The sequence below is a fragment of the Vigna radiata genome, chromosome 10, assembly GCF_000741045.1.
Source record: "Vigna radiata var. radiata cultivar VC1973A chromosome 10, Vradiata_ver6, whole genome shotgun sequence".
In the NCBI taxonomy this organism is placed as follows: Eukaryota; Viridiplantae; Streptophyta; class Magnoliopsida; order Fabales; family Fabaceae; genus Vigna; species Vigna radiata.
In genome coordinates, this window is record NC_028360.1 from 432249 (window position 1) to 454583 (window position 22335).

The 22335-nt window shown below is 35.3% G+C and overlaps 1 protein-coding gene and 1 long non-coding RNA gene across 7 annotated transcripts; one reads left to right on the plus strand and one right to left on the minus strand.

Moving 5' to 3' along the window:
* Positions 1-1187: 1187 nt before the first annotated feature.
* Positions 1188-9929, minus strand: LOC106775395 (transmembrane protein 56-B). 5 transcript variants are annotated; one of them, XM_022787111.1, is made up of 10 exons: positions 9720-9928; positions 8882-9009; positions 8478-8673; positions 8289-8377; positions 8068-8206; positions 2657-2731; positions 2378-2499; positions 2225-2300; positions 2000-2059; positions 1188-1471 (listed from the first exon to the last, which is right to left on the minus strand). In XM_022787111.1, exons 3-10 carry the CDS (start codon positions 8619-8621, stop codon positions 1343-1345), a joined length of 834 nt encoding a protein of 277 aa, XP_022642832.1. In that variant the 5' UTR covers positions 8622-8673; positions 8882-9009; positions 9720-9928; the 3' UTR covers positions 1188-1342. The 5 variants fall into 5 exon arrangements, with proteins under 5 accessions (XP_022642832.1, XP_022642831.1, XP_014518004.1 ...); XM_022787110.1 differs by having other exon boundaries at positions 8904-9009; positions 9720-9926; XM_014662518.2 differs by having other exon boundaries at positions 8490-8673; positions 8904-9009; positions 9720-9919.
* Positions 9930-10546: 617 nt separating this feature from the next.
* On the plus strand, positions 10547-12626 carry LOC106774617. Of its 2 annotated transcripts, XR_001376770.2 has the most exons (4): positions 10547-10952; positions 11039-11203; positions 11637-11794; positions 12568-12626. It is a non-coding gene; the product is annotated as an uncharacterized LOC106774617 (long non-coding RNA). The 2 variants fall into 2 exon arrangements; XR_001376769.2 differs by lacking the exon at positions 12568-12626 and having other exon boundaries at positions 10558-10952; positions 11637-12007.
* Positions 12627-22335: the final 9709 nt, after the last annotated feature.

A 22335-nucleotide genomic window follows, 5' to 3' on the forward strand; every position in this document is an offset into this window, starting at 1 on the left:
CCTAATTTTTTCTAGTCTTTGAATTCTTTTCTAGTAGAGCCCACAAATATAGAGATAAAGTGACTTGATATTTTTACTTCATTTTAAGTTTGTGTCATGAGATATTGATAACTGATTTAAGAGAAAACTTGTATGGTTAATTACAGTGTTAAATTTTTATATGATGAAACTTCTTTGTTTGTAATGTTGATATGTTCATCTTCAGTTTCGATAATTTGGAATTAAAATTTCGAGAAATGAGTCTTGTTGGAAGAAGAAATTGATGGAATTAAGAGGTTGGTAAAATTAGTAATGAACTAATATGTTAGCTTTAATTTGAACTTGAGCTTTTTAAGTAGTCAATTGTTATAACATGTTTATTGATATTATGAAAAATAAAATAGCTATATAATGATGTTTGATTTATATTGAAAGGTTGACATATTTTAGATTGATTTCATGACATATCAAACCTATTTTACAATTCTACATATATTTTTGTTTTGATTTACTTTTTCTTAAACGAGGGATTTCACTAAAGCAAAAATAAAATAGATATTCAAGAGAACAACAACTTTTTACTTTGTTTAAGTGACGTTTCCTTTAGTGAAATATTGATAAATGGAGATTATATGTTTATATAATTGACAGTATTGTTATATGTGTTTTATGTATTGTAAGCAGAATGTATATATTTTTATGGTATTTTAAATATTTTTTAAGTGAATGATTATACTTGATCTGAGCTTATATTAGTAGAAAAAAAAAAAAACGAGAGAGAGATAAAATTAAGAAGATTCATGTTCTTACTAGTATTTTCAGATTTATACAAATATATGTAGTTATATGAATATTCTTGACTAGGATGGTTAGTTATATAAGCTTTTAGGATATTAATCTCAAATAAAATTTTAATCTTTATAGAAAAAAAATGAATTAAACATTTTTATAAAATATATGACCATTTCAATATATTAATTGTTATTTTTCTTTTACACTCTTAATTTAAGGAAAAGACTATTAATGTGGCATTTTCTCACGTAAAAGTGGATAAATATATTAGACTATTAATGACATAAGTAATATTAATTAATTATTTGTCAAACTACAAATAATATTATTAAAATGATCTAGAACCATTGAATAAAAATAAAATGAATAAGAATAAGAGATTAATAGAAAATATAAAACTTAACTATGTTGCACGTAAATCACCTTTGGTCTATATATTTATAAATATTAAAAAACAGAAATGTTTATACAATAAGTTCAGATCCACATGGGAAGCAATGTGAGGTTGATATCAACATGGGTAGTGTTAACCTATACATTTTCTTCAAAAAGTTTCTATAACAAGATTATTTCACTGTCTCTTTGCCAATGTCTTCCTCAACCCTTTTATAATCTTTGCAAACCAAACCAAGTTCATAACAGATAGCACCACTGGCACAGCAACAACTAGTATCTGCCCAAAGGGGTGCATCTGCTCAACCTGTTGAATAATTTCACAAACCTGTGATTCTTACCATTTCAAACCACATTGTTTTCCTGATATTTGTACAAGAAACATTCTGCAGGCCAGTTATCATCCAAGACAATAATGTGCAGACATATTTTGAATTTTAAGAGGCCAAGAACTGAATGGAAAAATCTGCTATCAATAGCAAAAGCACCAGAGTGATGGAATTTTAACTTCAAAATTATCAAAATGGGAAAATTTTGAAGTCGTGTCAACTTGATAAGATTTCATTTTAAAGTGTCTTACCTTTTTGGTATGAAATCAGTTTATTGTAATTTTTGTTTAATTTTAATCGTAGCCGTGCCAACTTAGTTTGACGTTAGTGTACTGAGATTTAAACTGAGTTCATGTCAGCTTAATACAATATAATCAAGTCATACCTAGTTTACGAGACTTCAAATTACCAACTTGAAGACAAAATTGCACCATTTTTGTGCTTTTTCCAATAAAGCACAGTGCACAGTAGACAATTTTTAAATTCAGGGGAGGAACAGTTATTACCTGATCAAAGTGCAAGTAGACGTGGTAAAACATGTATATGAACAGAAGTATTCTAGCAACCTGCAGATGGACCATTTTGGTAAGCAACCCCATAAGATAAGAACACGAATTCTTTCAACCTTACTAAATATGATAATGCTTGATTGGATGACAATAAAAAAAACTTTTACTGTGTATGTGTATGAGCATACGTACTTGTGTGTATTTCAAACAAACTACACTCACCAGCCAAGAAATGAATATTACAATCCCATTGATGAGATAAGCTCTGGACTTTTTCATTCCAGCTACATCAAGATACCTTCACAGACACCACAACATTAACAATGAGAAATAAAAATACCGAGTTACTAAAATTCAACTAAAAGAAAAATTTACCATCTTAAATTGATCCCTGGAGTAGTTGTCTCAGAGATGAGGACCATGAACGTGTAAAGCTGTCCTTCCCCACTCAACATTGAGTATGCTACTGCTACTAAAGACAACAGATGATGAATCACCTGAAGCAATGTTAATATGAAGTCAGGTTAAACCCTGACCATAATCATCTCCAGCAGGTCTCCTATCAAGTGAAATATCTTAAAACTGAATAAGACAGTTCAACTTTATGAGACAGGTTGGATGAAACTTTGCACGTCAAAAAGATATTATCCTTACATACTCATATCCACCAAGAGAAGGAAAAAACCATAATATCGACCCTAGATCAGAAATGAAGTACCCAACAGAAACCTGTTACAATAAATATTAAACATAGTAAACAAAGACTTCACCGCATAAAACAAAGTCATGCAGATCACAAAATGGTTATTGAATGAATCAGGAGAACCAAGAAGATAACAGTTCAAGCAAGTCAATCTCAATCGTTACAAGTAAAAAATATAATGAATATCTGGAAAAGGAAATATTAGAAGAATACTGTTAGGAATAAAAAAAGTTAGTTGTTAGTAGAGAGAGGGTATAAATAATAACAAAATAGGTGGAGAGAGGATTATCAGATATTATTTTGGAATTGAGACTGGACCTCTTCGCCAGCGGAGGAAGGGAGGCTTCCTTGGGAATTTCTACACTTTACAGCGGAAATAGAAATACAGATACATACATATTCCTTTATAATGTTGAGTGTGTGTGTGAGCATAGAGCTGATGTTCGGTTCCTTGAATAAAGGAACCTAACAGATTTGGTGAGAGAAAACCAGGCATCCGACTTGGAAGATGTTCACCGACACTCTGACGCGGAGGTTTGCCAGAGTAAATCAGGGCACTGTTTGTGAGAAGATGGCAAAGGGGCGACAAGAGGGACCTGTCAACACCGACAGAGGGCAGGAAGATGAAGAAGATGAGGAAATTAACAATCTCTTGGATCTGGAGGATATGGGTAAGGGAATGGGAGAAACGGAGCTGAAGCTGAGCACACATCAACCTCCTTTGCTGATGTAGTGTCGTCTCTTTCACATGGATCGCACAATTAAGGGAACTCTTTTGCTTAACAGAAAGCTTCTTCCTAGGACAATACAGATAGAAAATGAATATGGATACTATGAAAATTTTTATAAAGAGGATGGTAAGAAATATGCCTTGTGGGTTGCAAAGATGGCTGTGTTTCAGAATACTGGTGTCCCTTGGATAATGTGCCAGCAATGGGTTGCTCCAGAACCTATGATTGATACATGCAATTCATTCTACTGTGACCAATATAAACCCACTTCTCCAAATAGGCCCAAAATTTGGACTGAGAACTAGCCTAGATGGTTTAAGACTTTTGGGGGCAGAGATCCTCACAGGTGATAACGGTCTCAAAACCGTTATTTTCATACTTAAATTTGATATCAAAACACACCCTTTATGACTTAGAATGAGCTTAAAATCAAGTAAAACACTTAGTTGAGTCATGAGAGAGTCAAAAGTTGGTTTTAGAGATATTATGCGTGTTTTTACATTGTTTTGCAGGGTTTTAAGGTGAATTGAAGATGGAAGTGAAGTAAGGTGGACTTAGACCCGTGAAAGAGGAAGAAAAGGGATGAAAAGAAGGGTCAAGTGAACCGCTGAGCGTCAGGATGGACCGCTGAGCGTCCAGAGCGATCAAGGGCAAAGGAGAAACCGATGAGCAGTTTACTTAGGCGCATGGGCAGTTGTCTGTTTTTATTAGCTCAGATTCTGTAATATTTTTGTTATCTTTTTGGATTATATATAGCCCTAGTGCGAATCAAAACTCAATCTTTTGGCAGAGAGAAACGTCCAGAGCTATTCCACACATCTTGGAGGAGGTTCCTTGGATGCTTAGGCTCCAATCTACCAAGTTTAGGGTTATTTTTTCCATTCTTTCATTATATTTCATCTAGTTTCACCATGATTATGGTGAACTAAACCCTAGGTTGTTGGGGAACAATGTAATCTTTTGAAACTCTCTTATATCAAAATTCTTATCTTCTTTATATGCTTACATATGCTTACATATGCTTATCTTTATCAATTGTTGGGTTCCTTACCTTTACTTAATGCTTTTATCGTTTAACTCATTCGGTAAATGTTGTTTGTCTTTATTGATATGGGAACGTACATTAATGTCATGAACTGGAGGAATTCCTTGATTATGCTAATACCGCCTAGGAATAGAGGTAGGACGATCAATTATATTTTGCTTATGTTTATCATGCATTATTAATTGCTAGGGAAGGCTAGGGATAGCAAGCCGGTAATTAGTAATAGGCTCTTTTCGCCAAGGAATTGGGTTAAGGGTAGACCAAGAAAGTTTGCATGACAATATGATAAATAAGCAAATTAGATGAGAAAAGTAGATATAAGAGGGTGGATAAGATGAAATTGCAAACCCCAACAACTCCATTCATTCATAGTTTCTTTAGCCAATTTATTCACTGCATTTGCATGTTTACTTTTGTTCTTGCATTTAAAAACCCAAAATTAATTTCTTTTCAAGTCTTATGCGATTGGTTTACATAAAAAGTAAGGCCTAAGAGTCCTTTGGGAAACAATACTTGGACTTAACCCATTTTATATTACTTGATAACGATCTGGTACACTTGCCAGAGACTTAAAAACAGGCCAGGAGAAGATGTTGCATTTTCTGTTGCTCGTTTCTTCCAAAAAGGTGGAAGCGTACACAATTACTACATGTATCACGGAGGAACAAATTTTGGACGGACAGCTGGCGGTCCATTCATTACTACAAGTTATGACTATGATGCCCCCATAGATGTGTGTGGGCTACCTAACTTCCAAAATGGAGACATCTTAAGGAACTTCATAGAGCTCTCAAGTTATGCGAGCATGTACTGTTTAATGGGAAACCAGTTAATATCTCCCTTGGTCCTTCTGTGGAGGTTGATGTCTATACTGACTCATCCGGAGCATGCACTATTTTTATTTCTAATTCTGATGATAAAAATGATAGAATAGTGGAATTTCGGAATACATCATATCGCTTGCCAACTTGGTCAGTTAGCATTCTTCCTTATTGCAAGAATGTAGTGTTCAACACAGTGAAGGTTAATTCCAAGACAAATGTTTGCAATTATTCCCGGAAGTTTGCAGCAATCAAATAAAGGTGTAAATTCTTTAATATGGGACATTGTGAAGGAGAAACCAAGAATATGGGGAACAACAGACTTTGTCAAAAATGGTTTTGTTGATTTCATCAATACTACGAAAGATACCACTGACTATCTATGGCATACCACAAGTATATTTGTTGGTGAATATGAAGAGTTCTTCAAAAAGGGAAGCAAACCAGTTCTTCTAATTGAGTCTACAAGTCATGCTCTCTATGTTGAATCAGGAATATCAAGTTGGCTTACAGATAGCTGAAACCCTTTTATGACTTTGTGGGGGCAGGACTCACAAGTGTGAAGATTAAGGGATTGAACAATGGGACAATAGACTTTCCTTCATATGGTTGGACTTACAAGATTGGAGTGCAAAGAGAACACCTAAAGCTATACCAGGGACATGGGTTGAGTAATGTCAACTGGACATCTACTTTAGAACCACCATAAATGCCGCCATTGACATGATACAAGACTATTGTGGATGCTCCACCTGGAGATGAACTAGTTGGATTGGATATGTTACACATGGGCAAAGGTCTAGCCTGGTTAAATGGAGAATTTGTTGAGAGTTATATAACAGCAAAAAAGAGAATTGATGCTGGTGGGAATATACTTGGCTGTTTTTGCTTCTTGCAGGTTGTAATGCCAGACTTGAATCAGTCTTCTAAAGAACACAAGCCAATAGGCAAAGAAAACATTTCTGAATCCAAAGAGTTAGCTTATATACTACAAGAGATTGAAACCGTGACTCTGGCTTGGAGCTTGAGCCAAGCGGAATTTGTGGAGGGGGAGACAGAAGAGAGTGACTTAACTCCCAATAAAGAGGGACCTGTAGAGGGGAGAGAGAGCTGTTGGAAGCCTTGAAAGACATCAAAGACCATTTTCTCCAAGCTTATAGTTTTGAAAAAGAGGTGACCAGAATGTGGGATGTTAATAGAATCAAAGAAGAATGGAAGACATTAGAGGAGGATTTGCCACCACTCGAGCCTTCAGACCAGAATTTGGAGGGCACCACCTGGAAAGAGGAGCATTACCTCAGATAACAACTCCCTGACATCAACCTTGAGGACAAGGTTGATTTTGAGGGGTAGAGTAATGTTAGGAATAAAAGAAGTTAGTTGTTAGTAGAGGGAGGATATAAATAATAACAAAATAGGTGGAGAGAGGATTATCAGATATTATTTTGGAATTGAGACCAGACCTCTTGGCCAGTGGAGGAAGGGAGGCTTACCTGGGGGAGAGACTGATACTTGTATTTTCTTTTCTACACATTACAGAGGAAATAGAAATACAAATACATACATATTCCTTTGTACTGTTGAGTGTGTGTGAGAGCATAGAGCTGCTGTTCGGTTCCTTGAATAAAGGAACCTAACAAATACATACACCAAGAAAATGAGAAGATGCAAAAAGAGATTATGGAAAAGACAGAATAGTATGCTAATGGAGGGATAGGTGACTGAGGATCTGATAAAACTTTCAAATCTAGTCTACGTAACAATTAAAACAACAGCTCCTCGCAGGAATGTTGTGTTTGATTGCCAAAGTTTATTTATTTCTGGATTTGGAATTGCAATTATAAGTAAACCTTCTCCAACACGTCCTGTGTTGGGGATTTGGAACTTGCACGTATGTGAAATCATGCAAAAATCTTGTTAATCTGAACCAGCAAAATGAATTTGGAGTTCTCTTGTCACATTTTCTATTTGACATTCAATGAATATTATCAAGAATGTTTTCTAAGCATAACAAACTTATAGCATCTCTTTAGAATATTCAGAGAAGAGAAATTAATTAAGACAATTAGAATATTCATGAGTCAGTTACTTGAGTAGATAGTTAGAAATAAATAGAAAAGAAGTAGAGGGGAAAGGTTTTTATTGAATATAATGAAAAGAATAAGAAATAGGAGAGCACTCTCTCCTTTAAGGGTTTCCCCTTTACAAAGAGCTAAAACTCAATGTACAAAATTCACCTCCTTTCCCCTCTTCTCTCCTTCTTTCCCATTTATATCTAACTAACACCTCAAGTAACTTACTCATGAATATTCTATCTTAACTAATTTATATTGAACTACCATCGTTTAGAAACCATTTATATTGATTGCTAATTCTGTGGTATATAGATCTTTTGTGTTCTTTTGTGCCTTTAGATGTTCTGTGATCTATTCAAGCTTAAGAATTCGTTGAGCTTGTTCTTGTATAGTAATCAAACCAAGGTCCGTCATTGGAGAAGCAGCTAAAAAAACTGTTGTTGAACGTTGCTTCACTGTTGCAACATGCATAATTTTCTCAGCTCTAGAATGCATCTTCTTTATCATTTTAGGATGAGATTCTTTTGGGTTTTTCCCAACATGCAAATTTACAATATTTGAAATTCTTTACTATCACATGTAGTGGAACTCCATTTGAACAGGAAACTACTCAGCGCCATGTAAACATATGCAGGAATAAGAATATAGATTCCATAGTTTAACTCTGATACCAATTCAGATTGCTCTTACCCCCAGTGCAAAAGTTGATAGTGTAGACCTTCGAACAGTAATAAGTTCAGAAGAAGGGTTGTCCCGAAATAGACTTGAGCAAAACACCAAGTACAATGATATAGTTGTTATGAAAATGGCATGCGTAGTTGATACAGCACTGCACAAAGAACAAAATTCTATTAACATATTGTTTCACTCAGCAAAGCAGAAGAACTTTTCTACTCATAGTATCCAGTCACCGGTTATTCCACTCAATACGTTGGACTTTGGAGAAGTTGGAATGAATCTTAAAGTAATTAGAACCAAGAAACTGAGTAAGATCGAAGACCTGGAAAACAGGAAATGAAATAATTAAAGATTGGGAAACCATGAAAAATTTAATGTGTCTTATAAGACATTCTTGAGGAAATTAGAACGACAACATTTACAAATGTGAATACCATCTTGCAAGCTAACATGCCACTGATAACAGAAGTATATGGAATCAGAGAGTCTGCCAGTAAATATTCCTTCACAAACAAATTAGCCCTGTCCTGGTATGATTTGAATGTCATATTTTCATCGGAAGTCATTGCAACACTCTTAAAAAGCTTATACGCTCTTCAACTTTCCACTTCCAGTTACCTATTACATGAACAAATACAAGATATTGAAAATAAACAACATCGGATACATCAAAACATGGAGGTTGAGGATCACAACCGGCTTCAGAAAAGTTATCAGTATCCATGGAGGTTAAAGACACCAAGTGATTACTTTTTCTTTTGAACACCTAAACTTTTTTCCAAATGAAATAAGACAAGCAAAGAAAAACAGGACAAGGTATCCTCACTATAGAAAACAATACAGAATACCATATCTCTCAGCCTGCTTATCAAGTTGATTCCCAGGACGAAACCACCCAAGCACATCAAAGAAAATAAGCCATGAAAACTATCTTCTCCTTGATCCTGACCGTGTCTGTACATAACAAATTTTCACCAAAAGATCAAAAATCTATATTCCATTCTCCAAATGCAGCTTCTCAGCATTGTGAAAATAAATAACAAAAACTAACAGCAACAACATCAATAACTCTCCAACCAACAAAAGCAAAGGAAAACCACTAAAATCTCACGGCAAGAGATGCATTATTCATTTTGAGATGCTAGAAGGAAAAGGAGACAACAATATGCTTCAATCATGAACTCGGTTCATGAAAACAATGGAACTATTAAGGACAATAACACTAAATAACTCAAATAAGCTTGATTAGTTACCACTCCAATAACTGAATCAAGCTAGTAATCTGAACATCAGTTAACATTGAAGTATGCAAAGCAGACGATTAAAAAATGTATAAATAACAAAAATCGCCCACTCAAAATTACCGAGCCAAGGAAAAAAAGATAAATACATGTACAATTTAATGAATCTCAAGGCTAAAAGAATTATTTAGTAATAAAACTTTGAAAATTTAAATTGACATTTTGAGATTCATAAAATTATAAAGAAATAAATCACGAATAAAATCGACCTTTTAAACTACAGCATTACACTCCAATTTAAAACCTTTCAAGATTACGAAATATTCTGAATGAAACAACTAACATGCACCATCTAAATGTCCCAATCAACAGAACATGAGATGTGAAATTCCTGTATTTGGAATAAGGATCAAAACATCGTACCCTGTGAAACGATGTTGTGCAGTGGGGGAATCCAAGCTATGGAAGAGTCAAAATCTTAGACTGCGAGTTTTGAGATTCATTCAGAAACGCGTAAATTAATTTGGGGAATTATGGAAACCCTAGAAGGATAAACATGATCAAGTTATTAGATTGAGATGCCCAATAGAATCGTTACATAACTGTCAACCGTTACTTTTATGTTTTAATTTATTTTTATTTTCGTGAATAATATGATACAAGTTACTAAAGTAATTTTTCTTACATGACCGGTGTAGAGAATGGAAGGTATCATACAAAGATGTCTTTTTTTTTTTTTTCACAATTTCTTTACAATAATATACGTTGTTTGATCCTCTTATTTGTTTTATTTGTTGACACAAATCAGAATGTTTGACAACTCGAATTTTGAAGCTTATTAAATAACGATCAATGAAATATTTTTCATAGAAAAAGTATCCAAAGGAAAGAAAACATTTCTAAACGTATGTAATAGAAGGTCTAAGAAGAATGTTTAAAATATTATTCTAGCACCAAACGTTAGGAAACGGCTTTCAGGAATATCCTAAAATCTATATATGGTCAAAAGTGAAAGGTTGTTAAAAATAATAAAGTCTAATGAACGAAATATTTTATAACACAGAGATTATAAATAATATTTTCTAGATAAAATTGTTTAAATAAATCAAAAAATCAAAAACAGTTTCTAAAAGAAATTATCTCTTAATTCATCTAACAAATTATATGAGCAAAATAAGCAAGCGTCTTATCACTACAACAATAATATATTTTAAGGGGGGTTAGTTTCCGGCGGTGGTATAAACCTAGAAAATTTCCGGCAGTTTAACCCGCCCCTAAGTATTTTAATGTTATTGCCAAAATATTTATCTGCCCCCCGCACCTCATTTCTTCTGCCATAATCATTTCCTAAATATCATAAGCTTATTTTCTCTACCTTCACCCTCAAACCTTCTCTCTCTGCCTTCGTCCTCAAACCCTATTTTCTCGCTCATTGCCTTCGTTTCCTCGCTCCCCTAAAACTTCACGAGAATCATTTTCCCCCAAATTTCCTGCACCATCTTCGTGTTGTTCTTCCTTGTTTGGGCTGAGAATTTTGTTCGTCGTCGAGGCTTCGAGGCATCGTGGTGCTTTCTTAGCATTTGTGCATCAATTGTTTCAGTGCTATTAGATCCCTTTCTCACAGCTTCCATTTGCAATTCAGGTTCTCTTTGATCGGTAAGCTTCTCCTTCTTCCTTTTCTCTCTAATCCTATTCACTTCCTTTTAATTTTGAACATGCTTTTACTCGCTCTCTCTTTGTAGGGCTTTTCTTGCTCCTTAGATTCCCAATTCTAGTCACGTCTTGCTAGATCAGAGGGGAATTTCGGAAAATATTCCAATTTCGCGTTTGGTTTCGGCTTTCTCAACTCAGATGCGGGGTTCGGTGAGTCTTAGGGATGAATTAACTGAATCACCTCGTTTCTAGCTGTGAGTTTTAATTTCTTCTTCTTCCTCGAACCTGCCTCTGCTTCTTTTTCGTTTTTCTGTTTCTTTCCTTTCTCAACTGATGAACTGTAGTGTGGATCTGTAATTTTGCTTTTTCCTGTTTCTTGTTTTAGTTGAGACTTCCTTTTTGATTCTCTTGTCGCTGGAGTGAAATTCAAGCTTCGATGTGGGTTTTATGTTGTTATTGCTTTGTGTCTGCATGTTGTGTGTTTCCGGATTTCAACCGACCAGCCAATTAATCCTAGTGTTTTGAAAACGAGGGATGGTTGAGATTAGAGAGTTTGTGTGGGATGCATTCTTTTCTAGATGTTATGCATTCTTTTCTAGATGTTTCAGCATTCTGCCGACTATTTTGGCAAATCGTTGCAGTGATTCTGTTAATGACTACGAGTTTTGCATCTTCTTTTCTTTTTAGAGGCGAGGATTTGGACTTAGAAAATTTGTCAGCGAAATCTGGTGCAATAGGGGCTAAGGTTTGTTGTCCTTTGTTGGTCATCATGGTGCATGCACCCTCCACAGAGGGCAAAGCAGTGGCACCTCCTTATAGCTGTTGATTAGCCTGTCTGCTTTCTGGTAAATGGATAGGATTATCTTGTTATTTTATCATTTTTTCCCTCAATAATATGTCCTTTCCAATACTTTCATCATTCAATCATTGTTTAGAGAATTTCCGTATTCATTTTGCTCTCTATGTGCTGACCAAGGTAACTTGTTTTGCTAACAATACATCGATGCTTTGTTCGGTGCCAAGTTTTATTGTCTGAACTGTTTTTTTTTTTTTGTCTACTTGAGTATTAAAACTCTAATTTCTGTTCAGCGTATTCAATTTGTTGTTTTGCCATAATACACTTTGCCACCACATAACCTAGTATATGGTACAAACAAATGTTTTGTAGTTAAAGTGATTCTTAGGTTGGCATTAAGTTTGGATCGTGTTGTTTTAACATACGGTGCCTTATATTGTAGCTGTAAAACCTGTGCAATATATCTTCACTTAAAACAGATTATATTGTAGCTGTAAAACAAAATCCATTTAATACTTGTGTTTTTTAGGTAATTGAAAGTGTTCGGCAAGTTGTATTAAAGTTTCTTTTCACTAATGTCCTAACATGTTAGTAAAAGCTGTAGAGCCATCTATTTTACTTGTTGGAGAATTTTAGATGGTGATATCTGTATTCTGTGTGATGAAGGTTGAAAAACAGTTATTTTCATATGTCATTTTAGACCAAATTACGCCTTTTACTACTTGGAATGAGCATAGAATCAAGCAAAACTAAATAAATGAGTCTGTAGAGAGTCAAAAGCTGTTTTTAGCGATATTATGCTTGTTTTGCATTATTTTGTAGCATTTCTGAGAAAATGAAGAATGAAGTTGAAGATAAAGGTCGTAGACTCAAGAAAAGAGAAGAAAATTTAAGATCTGAAGAGTCGACGCACAGCCCGGCAGCAACTTACACCGTCGGGCGGTCCAGGACGAGGAGTAGGCACCTGGTGTTGGCGCTGGGCGGTTTTGAGGGAAACCGCCGGGCGGTAGACCCCTACCGCCGGGCGGTAGTGCGATTTGTGGGAAACCGCCGAGCGCCACACTTGTTCCGCCGGGCGGTGTCTGCTGGGCTTGTACCTGTTTTCTGTGTTTTTTATGATTTGTTTGAGCTTGGGCTTGTTTTATGTTATTTTTATGCCCTATTTAAAGGCCATAACGTCTTAGGGTTTGGATCTTTTGATGGCTTAGGCACAAAAACACACTTTTCACCCCTTTGGGATAGATTTGGAGATGGTGACAGCTCTCCTTTTCTCCTTTTTAGGGTTTGTATCTCTTTCATTCCATTTTTCATCTAGTTTCACCATGACTATGGTGAACTAAACCCTATTGTTGTTGGGGGAAACAATGTAATCTTTTGATACTCTCTTTTATTGAAACTCTTGTTTATTTATATGGTTTCCATATGTTTTGATTGTTAATTGTTAGGTTCTCATCTGTGCTTAATGCCTTTATCGTTTAACTCATTCGATAACTGATGTTTGTCTTTATTGATACGGGGACGTACAGTAATGTCATGAACTGGTGAGTAATTTCTTGATTATGCAATACCACCTAGGGATAGGGGTAGGACGATCAATTGCTTTTAACTTCTGCTCTATAATGCTGTATTAATTGCTAGGGGAGGCTAGGGATAGCAAGCCAGAAATTAGTATTAGGCTCTTTTCGCCGAGGGATCGGGTTAAGGGTAGGCTAAGAAAGTTGCATGACAATTAATTAATCAAGCTTATAATTCAAGAGGAGTAAATAAGAGAGAGCGGATTGGATGAAATTGTAAACCCCCAACAACTCCATTCATCCATCCACTTTTGTGTTTAACCTCAATTGATCAAATTGCATTCATTTTTTTTTTTTCTGCACTTTATAAAAATCCCAAAATATTATTCTTATAGTCTTGATTGGTTAAACAAAAGCACAACAGTTTAGTGTCGTGAGTCTCTTGGAAAAACGATACTTGATCTTACCATTTTTATTACTTGAACGATTTGGTACGCTTGCCAATCCGTTAACACTGTGCTAACCAAGAGGTGCCTTAAACCAAGAGGTGCCTTATTTTGGCTTGGAATGAATGACATTAATTATTATTTGTATTTTAACGAGAATGCTAACAAGTGACCTGATAGCACTGGTACCTAGTAGTTACGTATTAATAAGTAGAATTTATTTTATATAAGTGTAAAACTATTGTCAGTATAGTATGAACCTTTTATTTATTGATTTCTTCACCCTTAGGTCAGTCATTTGTTTAAACTAGACAAATTTTCAAAATTGAGCTTGGCTTGGAAAAAAAATTGTCAGTAGAACTTGATTATTTTTATGATTGAAACTTAGCTAAAAGATGAAATAAATTCGCATTAAACTATAATTTTATATTTGTGGAGGTGTCTTGGTGACATGTTGGTCACGGGCTTGAGTCCAGAAATAGTCTCTTTCCATATTATACAAGTTAAAGACTATTTACATTATCCTCCCTCACTTTTTGAAGCGAGGAGCCTTTGGCACTAGTATATTAGTTGTTAGTAGTAGTATTCATAAAGATGACATAAGATTAAAAAGGAAATCTTTGATGACGGAAATGGTGAATTTTAAGAGAACTTATATTTAAAATTGAAAAGTATCTTCAATATGCATATAAAATAATAGAACATGTTTTTAAATATGATTTGGTGGTAAAGGTATATTTCTGGTTGCTACTTAGGACCATCCTAATCCTAGGGTTACTGCTTTTCCTTAACTAGGGAACTTACCATGCAACACCTAAACACTAAAACATCCTCCTTTTATTAATTACACCATATCAAGTGTGTCTCACATTGAGAAATCTTCCTTATAATAATTCTTATTTTCAATCTAAACAAATAAATTGAAAGGGAGCAACTGGACCAATTCAAAAAAATGGCTAAATATATGTTTTTCTTAAACAAAATACTAGGTTCTAGAATTCCTGTTGCTATATATAATTAATGGATGCTATATCATTGTTTGCAGGTATATGCACAACCACAAATTGATATTCTGCTCTTAGTGGACTCTCATATTTCAAGGCTTTACATTTATTAAACAGTGAATTGAGTTGGAGATCAATTACAAGTTTCTTGATTTAAGCTAGACATAAAAAGTCTGTATTTTATAAATTTATTTTTATGACATTCAAAAATATTTTGTTAATAGTATTAAAATGTTTCATAGATAGCTTTGTTGAAATGAATCTCTTTCTCTTTTCTTGGGATGGTTTTTATAATTTATTATTTTGTTTAAAATGATTGTTTCTTATCTTCTTTTCACTTTTGTAATTTTCTCTCAGCATCTTATAAAGTTTTCTTCAGCTGTCAAAACCAGTTAAAATGATTAAGCTAAACTGTGAAATATGATTTCGTTGACATGTTTAACTTTTTTGCTCACAATATAAATGTAATATCATAATTTAATTCAAGTATCATGTTCTGATGCTGTCAGTTAAGTAAGAAGAGTGGTAACCTTGACAAGGAATTCCCATGAAAGAATTCAAGAGGTTCTGAATCAAATAATACCTCAGTCTAAACTATCCTGTTAGCATGGTTATCGAAATTTGTGCCTGAAGCTGCTCTTAAACGGTTGTATTGTATCTTACATAAATATAAAAGAAGTAGGTACCAATAATAATAATAATAATAATAATAATAATAATAATTAAAATGTTAAACAGATCATAACCAACTATGCTTACATCATCAACTTGTGAAAATAACTATGTTAACAACTTTACCTCCACTAGGTTTAAATAACTGCTCTAAGCATTTAATATTAAGGTCAATATCCCCCAAAGATTCTACTTTCCTGTAGGAAATTATAGTTGCAGGTATGAAAAAGATACCAGGTTGGGTGATCAAGATTCTCAGTTTTGTGAAAGCGACTACTGAAATAACTGCCCTTTTGCTTATTTAGATTAGCCATTGAATGTTTCAAACCTAAGCATTNTTTCACTGTTTCCATCCTTTTTCCCTTGTATGTAGGAAAAAATTCAAGCATATGAATCTACAACACCGTCTCAATCATATTTCTTACTTTTTAAATAAATTTTTCTATTATAGGTATCTTCATTGACATCACAAGTCAGTGAAATGAAAGCAATGATGACACTTTTGTTGCAAAATCATCAAGGCTCATTGCCTTCACAGTTTGCATTATTTCAACGATTATCGGTAATAATTGTTAAATTTATTTGTATGATTTTTTTATTAAATATATTATCGACTAACTATTATGTTATATTATAGGTATCTGATTAAGGGAGTGTGCCAAACAATGGATGTAATGAAGAAGAAGAAAATTAGATATTGTTATCAAATATCTTTGAGTCAAAGTAAAAGGTTTTATTTGAGATGTTGGATGTTATGTTTGGTACATGTTTGCACTACTTCCCAGGATTCTCATGAGTTTGTTATGAGATATGTACGTATATTTCAGTTTCTGTCGTATGTTGATGGTGGATTTGCTTACTATGTTGCATTGAGTGTAAGGTGTCTCTTATTTTTAGGTAAATGTGTTTACTTTGTTTGGGTTTGGACCAAAGTTAGCATGCTTAATTGGAATTATTCATATTGTTTGGTCATTTTGCACATTTGTAACATTGTTTATAAGTGTCTCTTCAAAGTTGATACATACTTAGCACCTTTTCATCGTTATGATAGTCAAATATTTATTTACTCGAATTGTCTTTTCCTTTGAATGCTTACCAATTTACTACTTTCTTGCATTACTTCCATAACGATATATATAGCAGCTTATATCCCTTGTAAGAATTCCACCAAGTAGATATTATTGTTGGGACTGTAATATAGTGCTCTTTTTTTCACAAATACATAATATAATATATTTACTTATTATCACCTCTACCACGGAAAAGGTTCCCTTAGGTTTGGCTTAAGGGAGCTTAAAGTGAAAAAAATTTCAAAGCATGCTATTTCATTGGAGAAGAAACCCACTGCTCTTCCTTCTGCCCTTCGTCGTAAGTTTGGTGAAAAGTTTGGCACCTTTATCAATTTCCACATAGCTTAAGTAGAACTTTAATCCATAATAGTTATAATGTTCTATTCTGATTTAGATTTCGTTTTCAAACATTGGAAATTGTAATAAAAGGGATTTGTTAAATTTATAAAAAAACGATATTTTGAATTCATCCAAGTACGAAAGAAGTTTTTTATTTATTTTATAAAAGGGTTAAATTATGATATAAGAAGGGGAGAGACAATTAAAAATAGGAGTTAATAGTAGGAAGACTACATATGTAATAAAAATTGGAGTAAGTAATTGTGGGGAAAGGGTGGGCTGATATGACAAAAAGTAGACTTTTAAAGCTACATACGAAGTATCGACGGTATTGAGAGAACCCCAGACAGTACAGGCGGTTTTAGAGTAATCTTTGGAATTACCGGCGGTTTCACAAAATCCTTGGAAGTACCAACGGTTTTGACAAAATCCCTAGAATTTTCGACGGTTTCCAGACAACTCCCGCTATTTCCCGCGGTTTTCAGAAAACCCCCTTATTTTCGATGGTTTCGAGAAAACTCCCGCTATTTCCGGCAGGTTTACAAAAAACCGCCAGTAAATATTTAGTGTCGGATGTTCTCCCGACGGTCACCGCAACTGTGGGTAAAGCACTTTCTGGGAGTTAAAACCGCCAGTAATATTCAAAATAACCCCCGGTAAAATTTCCATTTTTTGTAGTGTATGTAGACAAAAGTTTATCTCTTATATTACACTAAAGTTAAAATAAATCTTTATTCAATACAAGTTAAACGCTATAGCCTTTAAAAAAAACATCTTATGTTCATACCGTCTGATGATTATACATGTTGTATGTCTAACCAAATGATGCATTTATGAATGAAATGACAAATGATAAAATGTCTTGAACATGCTACTCTGTCTAATGTTTATCAATGTTCAAAACATTTAGTGCATTTACGAAAAAAGTACTTCGATGCTTTTATACTTTGTTCTTGATATTCGTGCAGATTAATAAAGCAGAAAGATATAATCAGAATCATGGCACCCAAGAAAAATACATCGTTAAAGAAAAAGAAGATTTTGGGAATGTTTCCTTGAAGCCTTCTGCTTAGTCACATCGTACACTCAAGGCTATAAAAAAAACTCTAAACTCTACAACGTAGACCTGAATCTAACTAAGCTATTGGAAAATTCTATAAAGCTATCAGGATTTCAACTCAGTAACTAACGGTCATCCCACACTAGTGCAGAAAGGGCTTTAGACATCTGTTATTTTGGGCTTTTAATGTCACATCCAGACCCGACCTCTATATGGGTGACGTTAATCGGACGTCGGACTCTACAGGTCCGACGTCGTTATAGACGTCAGTTAAGTTCAATGTCTAACGTCTATACATACGTCGGTCCATGCAATTAACCGACGTCTAAGGGAACTATAAAGACACAAGACATAGCACTAACTGACGTCTAAGGGTACAATAGACACCGGATATGGCATTAACCGACGTCTACTGAGTATTCGTTGTATTTTAATGCAATTTTGCTCATTTCTTTGGGTAACATTGTAGCACCTCCTTCCTTTGCTAGCTTCTTCGTAAGAAAAAAATTGTGTCTTTTGTATCTCTAATGGCATTTCAACCCAAAACAAAACCTGGCTCGTTGCCTAGTTCCATTCCAACCGCCAAAGAAAAATTTTACGGTGACATGTGTTGAGATTGTTGACAACACAAACTCTATATCAATCTGGTTTTTGATGATGACAAAACAATGCTTAATAACAGTAAACATATTGTTGTTTTACATGTTCTTGTTCTAAACTTGTTGTTATATCTGTTGAACATGTTTTGATTTACTGTGTTGTATGTTCCTATGTTAATTGTTTTATATATCTGTGGAACATGCTTGTATGACAATGTGTAACAAAATGTCTTTGATAACAGTACATTCTGGAAGTGAAAAATCACAAGCACCTTTATGAACTTATAAGTGTGTGACAAAGTTCTAGTACAGTCGAATACACCTGTAATGGATTCGACTATTCTAAAACCTTTGTACAGATTTTGAACATCAGTGCTTTGTGACGTTTTGGATTGAAAAGAATTTCAAAGTGTTTTTTCATGTGTCAATCGACTTTGTTATGTGTATATTCGGCTCTATCTTTGATCTGTTATGCTTACGCGCTCCAACGACTATATTTTTAATAGTTAGTTAAGCATTGATGACTTGGTCAACTGTAATAAATGTGTGTTGATTTTTGTTGACTGAGAGCCTATGTGTTGATTGTCTGTTATAAATATTTTAATACAGTCGATTGGATTAGTAGGCTATTCGACTAAGAAACAATCTGACTGACAGAAAACTATAAATAGACTGAACGCGATTTGTTCAAGAGACTTTTGACGCACTGACATTTTGATTTCTTGTTTTAGATTGAATTCTCTGTGTTAACAGCTCCAAGAATTCTCCAAGAAGACGATGGTGATCTATCTTGAGAGAGATTCAAAGGGAGAAAGCTTATGCGCTGACTGTGTGATCAATATATGCACGAAGAAGGAGCTTCTTGATTGATCGTTGAAGGCTTGACATCCTGTGAAGACTGCTGTGTTGATTGAAGGCTTGGCATCCTATGAAGAGTGCTGTGTTGATTGTAGGCTTGGCATCCTCTGAAGAGTGCTGGTTACACGTTGAGGATTGTTCGACGTGGGTTCAGATTGCAGAAAAGGGGATTCTTGCTGCAAGTCTGGTTTTGTTGTGCAGCTATATTTTGGTTTTGGGTTAGAGAGGAGATTTATATTTTTGCGTGAGGCTTCTATAAATTCCTTGTTGTAAAAATCGCAACCGTTATAATGCATTTGCTTCCAGGGTTGGAAGGACACTTGATGTAGGCATTGTTGGTCGAACCAGTATAAAAACCAGTGTTTGATTTTCTCTATCCCTACACTCTTTAAATTCAGTCGACTATATATGTTTAGCAGTCAACTGCGTTTTTCTACTGCATTAAAATTTTCATTACTTGCATTTCAAGAAAAGATAAAAAAGCTTTATACTTTTGTTTCAAGATTGGAAAAGGATTTTGTTTTTGAAACAACACCAATTCACCTCCCCCCCTTTTGGTGTAAAGAAGCCTACCTGTTTTCCTGACAATTGGCACCGGAATAAGATATTTGAAAAACTTAGACGACTCTGTTTTCATTTTATTCAACTATAAAACCTGGGGATGGCTTCCTGTTTCCAAACTTTTTGTCAAGGTGCTTCAACAAACAGACCACCTTTGTTTGCTGGTTAAAATTATCCTTTTTGGAAAGTTCGCATGCAAATCTTTCTTGAATCGCAAGATAAGGGAATTTTGGATGCCACTTTGAATGCTCCATATGTGCCTACAAAAACTGTTGATAGAGAAACTGTTTTAAAACCTTTTATTGAGTGGACTGCTGATGAAAATAGAAAAGCTCAGTATGATGTTAAAGCTAGAAATATTATTGCCTCTACATTTACAATTGATGAATTTTTCAGGATATCTCAATGCAAATCTGCAAAGGAAATGTGGGCTGTCTTAGAGGTAACTCATGAAGGCACAAATGAAGTCAAAAGAGCCTGAAAGAACTCTTTGATACAGGAGTATGAATTGTTCAGAATGAAGGCTAGAGAAAACATCTATGATGTGTAGAAACGATTCACTCACATTGTAAATCATCTCATAGCTCTTGGCAAAGTGTTTCATAAGGAGGAGATTGATAACGGTTGTCAACACCCAATTTCGTCCCGGTGACTAAATAATAGGACTTGTTTTTTTACTTTTGTTTTATTTTATTTTCATTTTATTTTTATTTTACTATTTGATTTAGTTTTTATTTTATTTTATTATTTGGATATAATTTTAGTTTTCGTTTGATTTTATTATTTCGAAAAAAAAAGAAAGAAAAGAAAAAAGAAAAACGAAAAATGATGAAAAAGAAAAGAAAAAAAAATGAATGAAAAAGGAAAAAGAAAAAATGAAAGAAAAAATAAAAATGAAAAAAAAGAAAGGGGCAACGTGATCTATTCGTGAGAGGCAAAACAGAATGTTGATGGATGGAAGAGGCACAACAGACAATTCCTCTCGGACTCATCAATTCTCAATCCATCCTCCACCTTAACAGAATCATCACTCATGCCACACCACGCTTCATCACGCCAGCCAAATGCCATCACCCTCACTACACCTCAGGANCCAACAGAATTGATGACACACACGACACCACCNCAATAGGTTCACTCCCACTCCTTCTCAAGATACCACACTATACACACCACTACACACAACCACAATCATCAGGGCACCTTCAATGCCAACCATCAAGCATCTTCCACACCACCGATTAGACATTCCTCCGTTGATTCATCAGACNCACCATCAACCAAAAGAAAAAAAANAAATAATAAGAACTTGAATGCAAGCATAGCGTAACATAGGCTCAGGATACCGTTTTCACCCCATCAAAGCAACCACAATTCGTCCCCTATAATTCCTTCATTCACTCTAAAAAAAAATAAATAATACCTTCTACAATCCTTTTTGCTAGCCACCACCTCCTTCATCATATAGAACACAGAAACAGAGAGACAAAAATCAACCTTCACCTCCAACAAGCTACCATCACACAAATCCAACAGACCCATCACTCATCACTCACCATTGCTCAATCTTTTTTTTCCAACAATTGTTATTCATCGATCACCACAACCATATTCTGGTTCACAGACCACAATTCTGCCATTCCGATACCCAGTTTTCTCCAAAAATCCTTACTATTCACCATCGTTACAGCAAANCGAAGTAAAAGGAGATTCCACATCTTTCGATCCCTCCATTCTCTGTCAACGTCNACAACNTATCATCACCATTTTCAACAAAATTCCATCACCGNAAAAACAGAGAAGCTCTCACGGTCTCCAGAATCACCTCAACCCAAAAACCCACACTCCATCAAAGAGCAGAATCGAGGTGAGGGGTGGTGGCGTCGTCTGGCTTCGCTGGCGGCGTCGATTTCNCGCGAAGAAGAGAAGGAGAGGGCCTCAATGNCGCGGCCGNCGATAGCTCCTACGAAGCGTGGTGTCGCAGGCAACGCCGAGACTAGCGGGAGGTGGTACGGTGACTGGTGNGGTGGCGAAGGGTATGGCGGCCNTCGACTCGATCGAATAGAGGATGGTNGCGTGACGGAGTGGTGGTGGCGTGACGAGGTTGCTCACGTNCAGGTTCTTAGAATTTGCAGATCTGANGGTGAAGAATGGCCATCCGGTGCAGCTCCGCGACGGCGGCTTACGCCGACCGGTGTGGCGGCCATCGACCTTGGTGGTGTTATGGTCGATGCGAAGGAAGCGGCAGATGCTCCGGTGGAAACTGGGCTAGCAATACGGTGGCTGGCNGGCCGGAGATGGCGACNNATGATTTTNGTTTGGAGGTGTGTGTGGGAGAGCTTGGAGTCTGAAGCTTGTGTTGGAGAGACGAGACACTTTGGGTGTCTGGATTTTGCAAATGAGAGGCTGCTTTCAGGTTTGGGGGGTGAGAAAACCCTAGGGTTCTGACTGGGTGATAAGCTTGGGC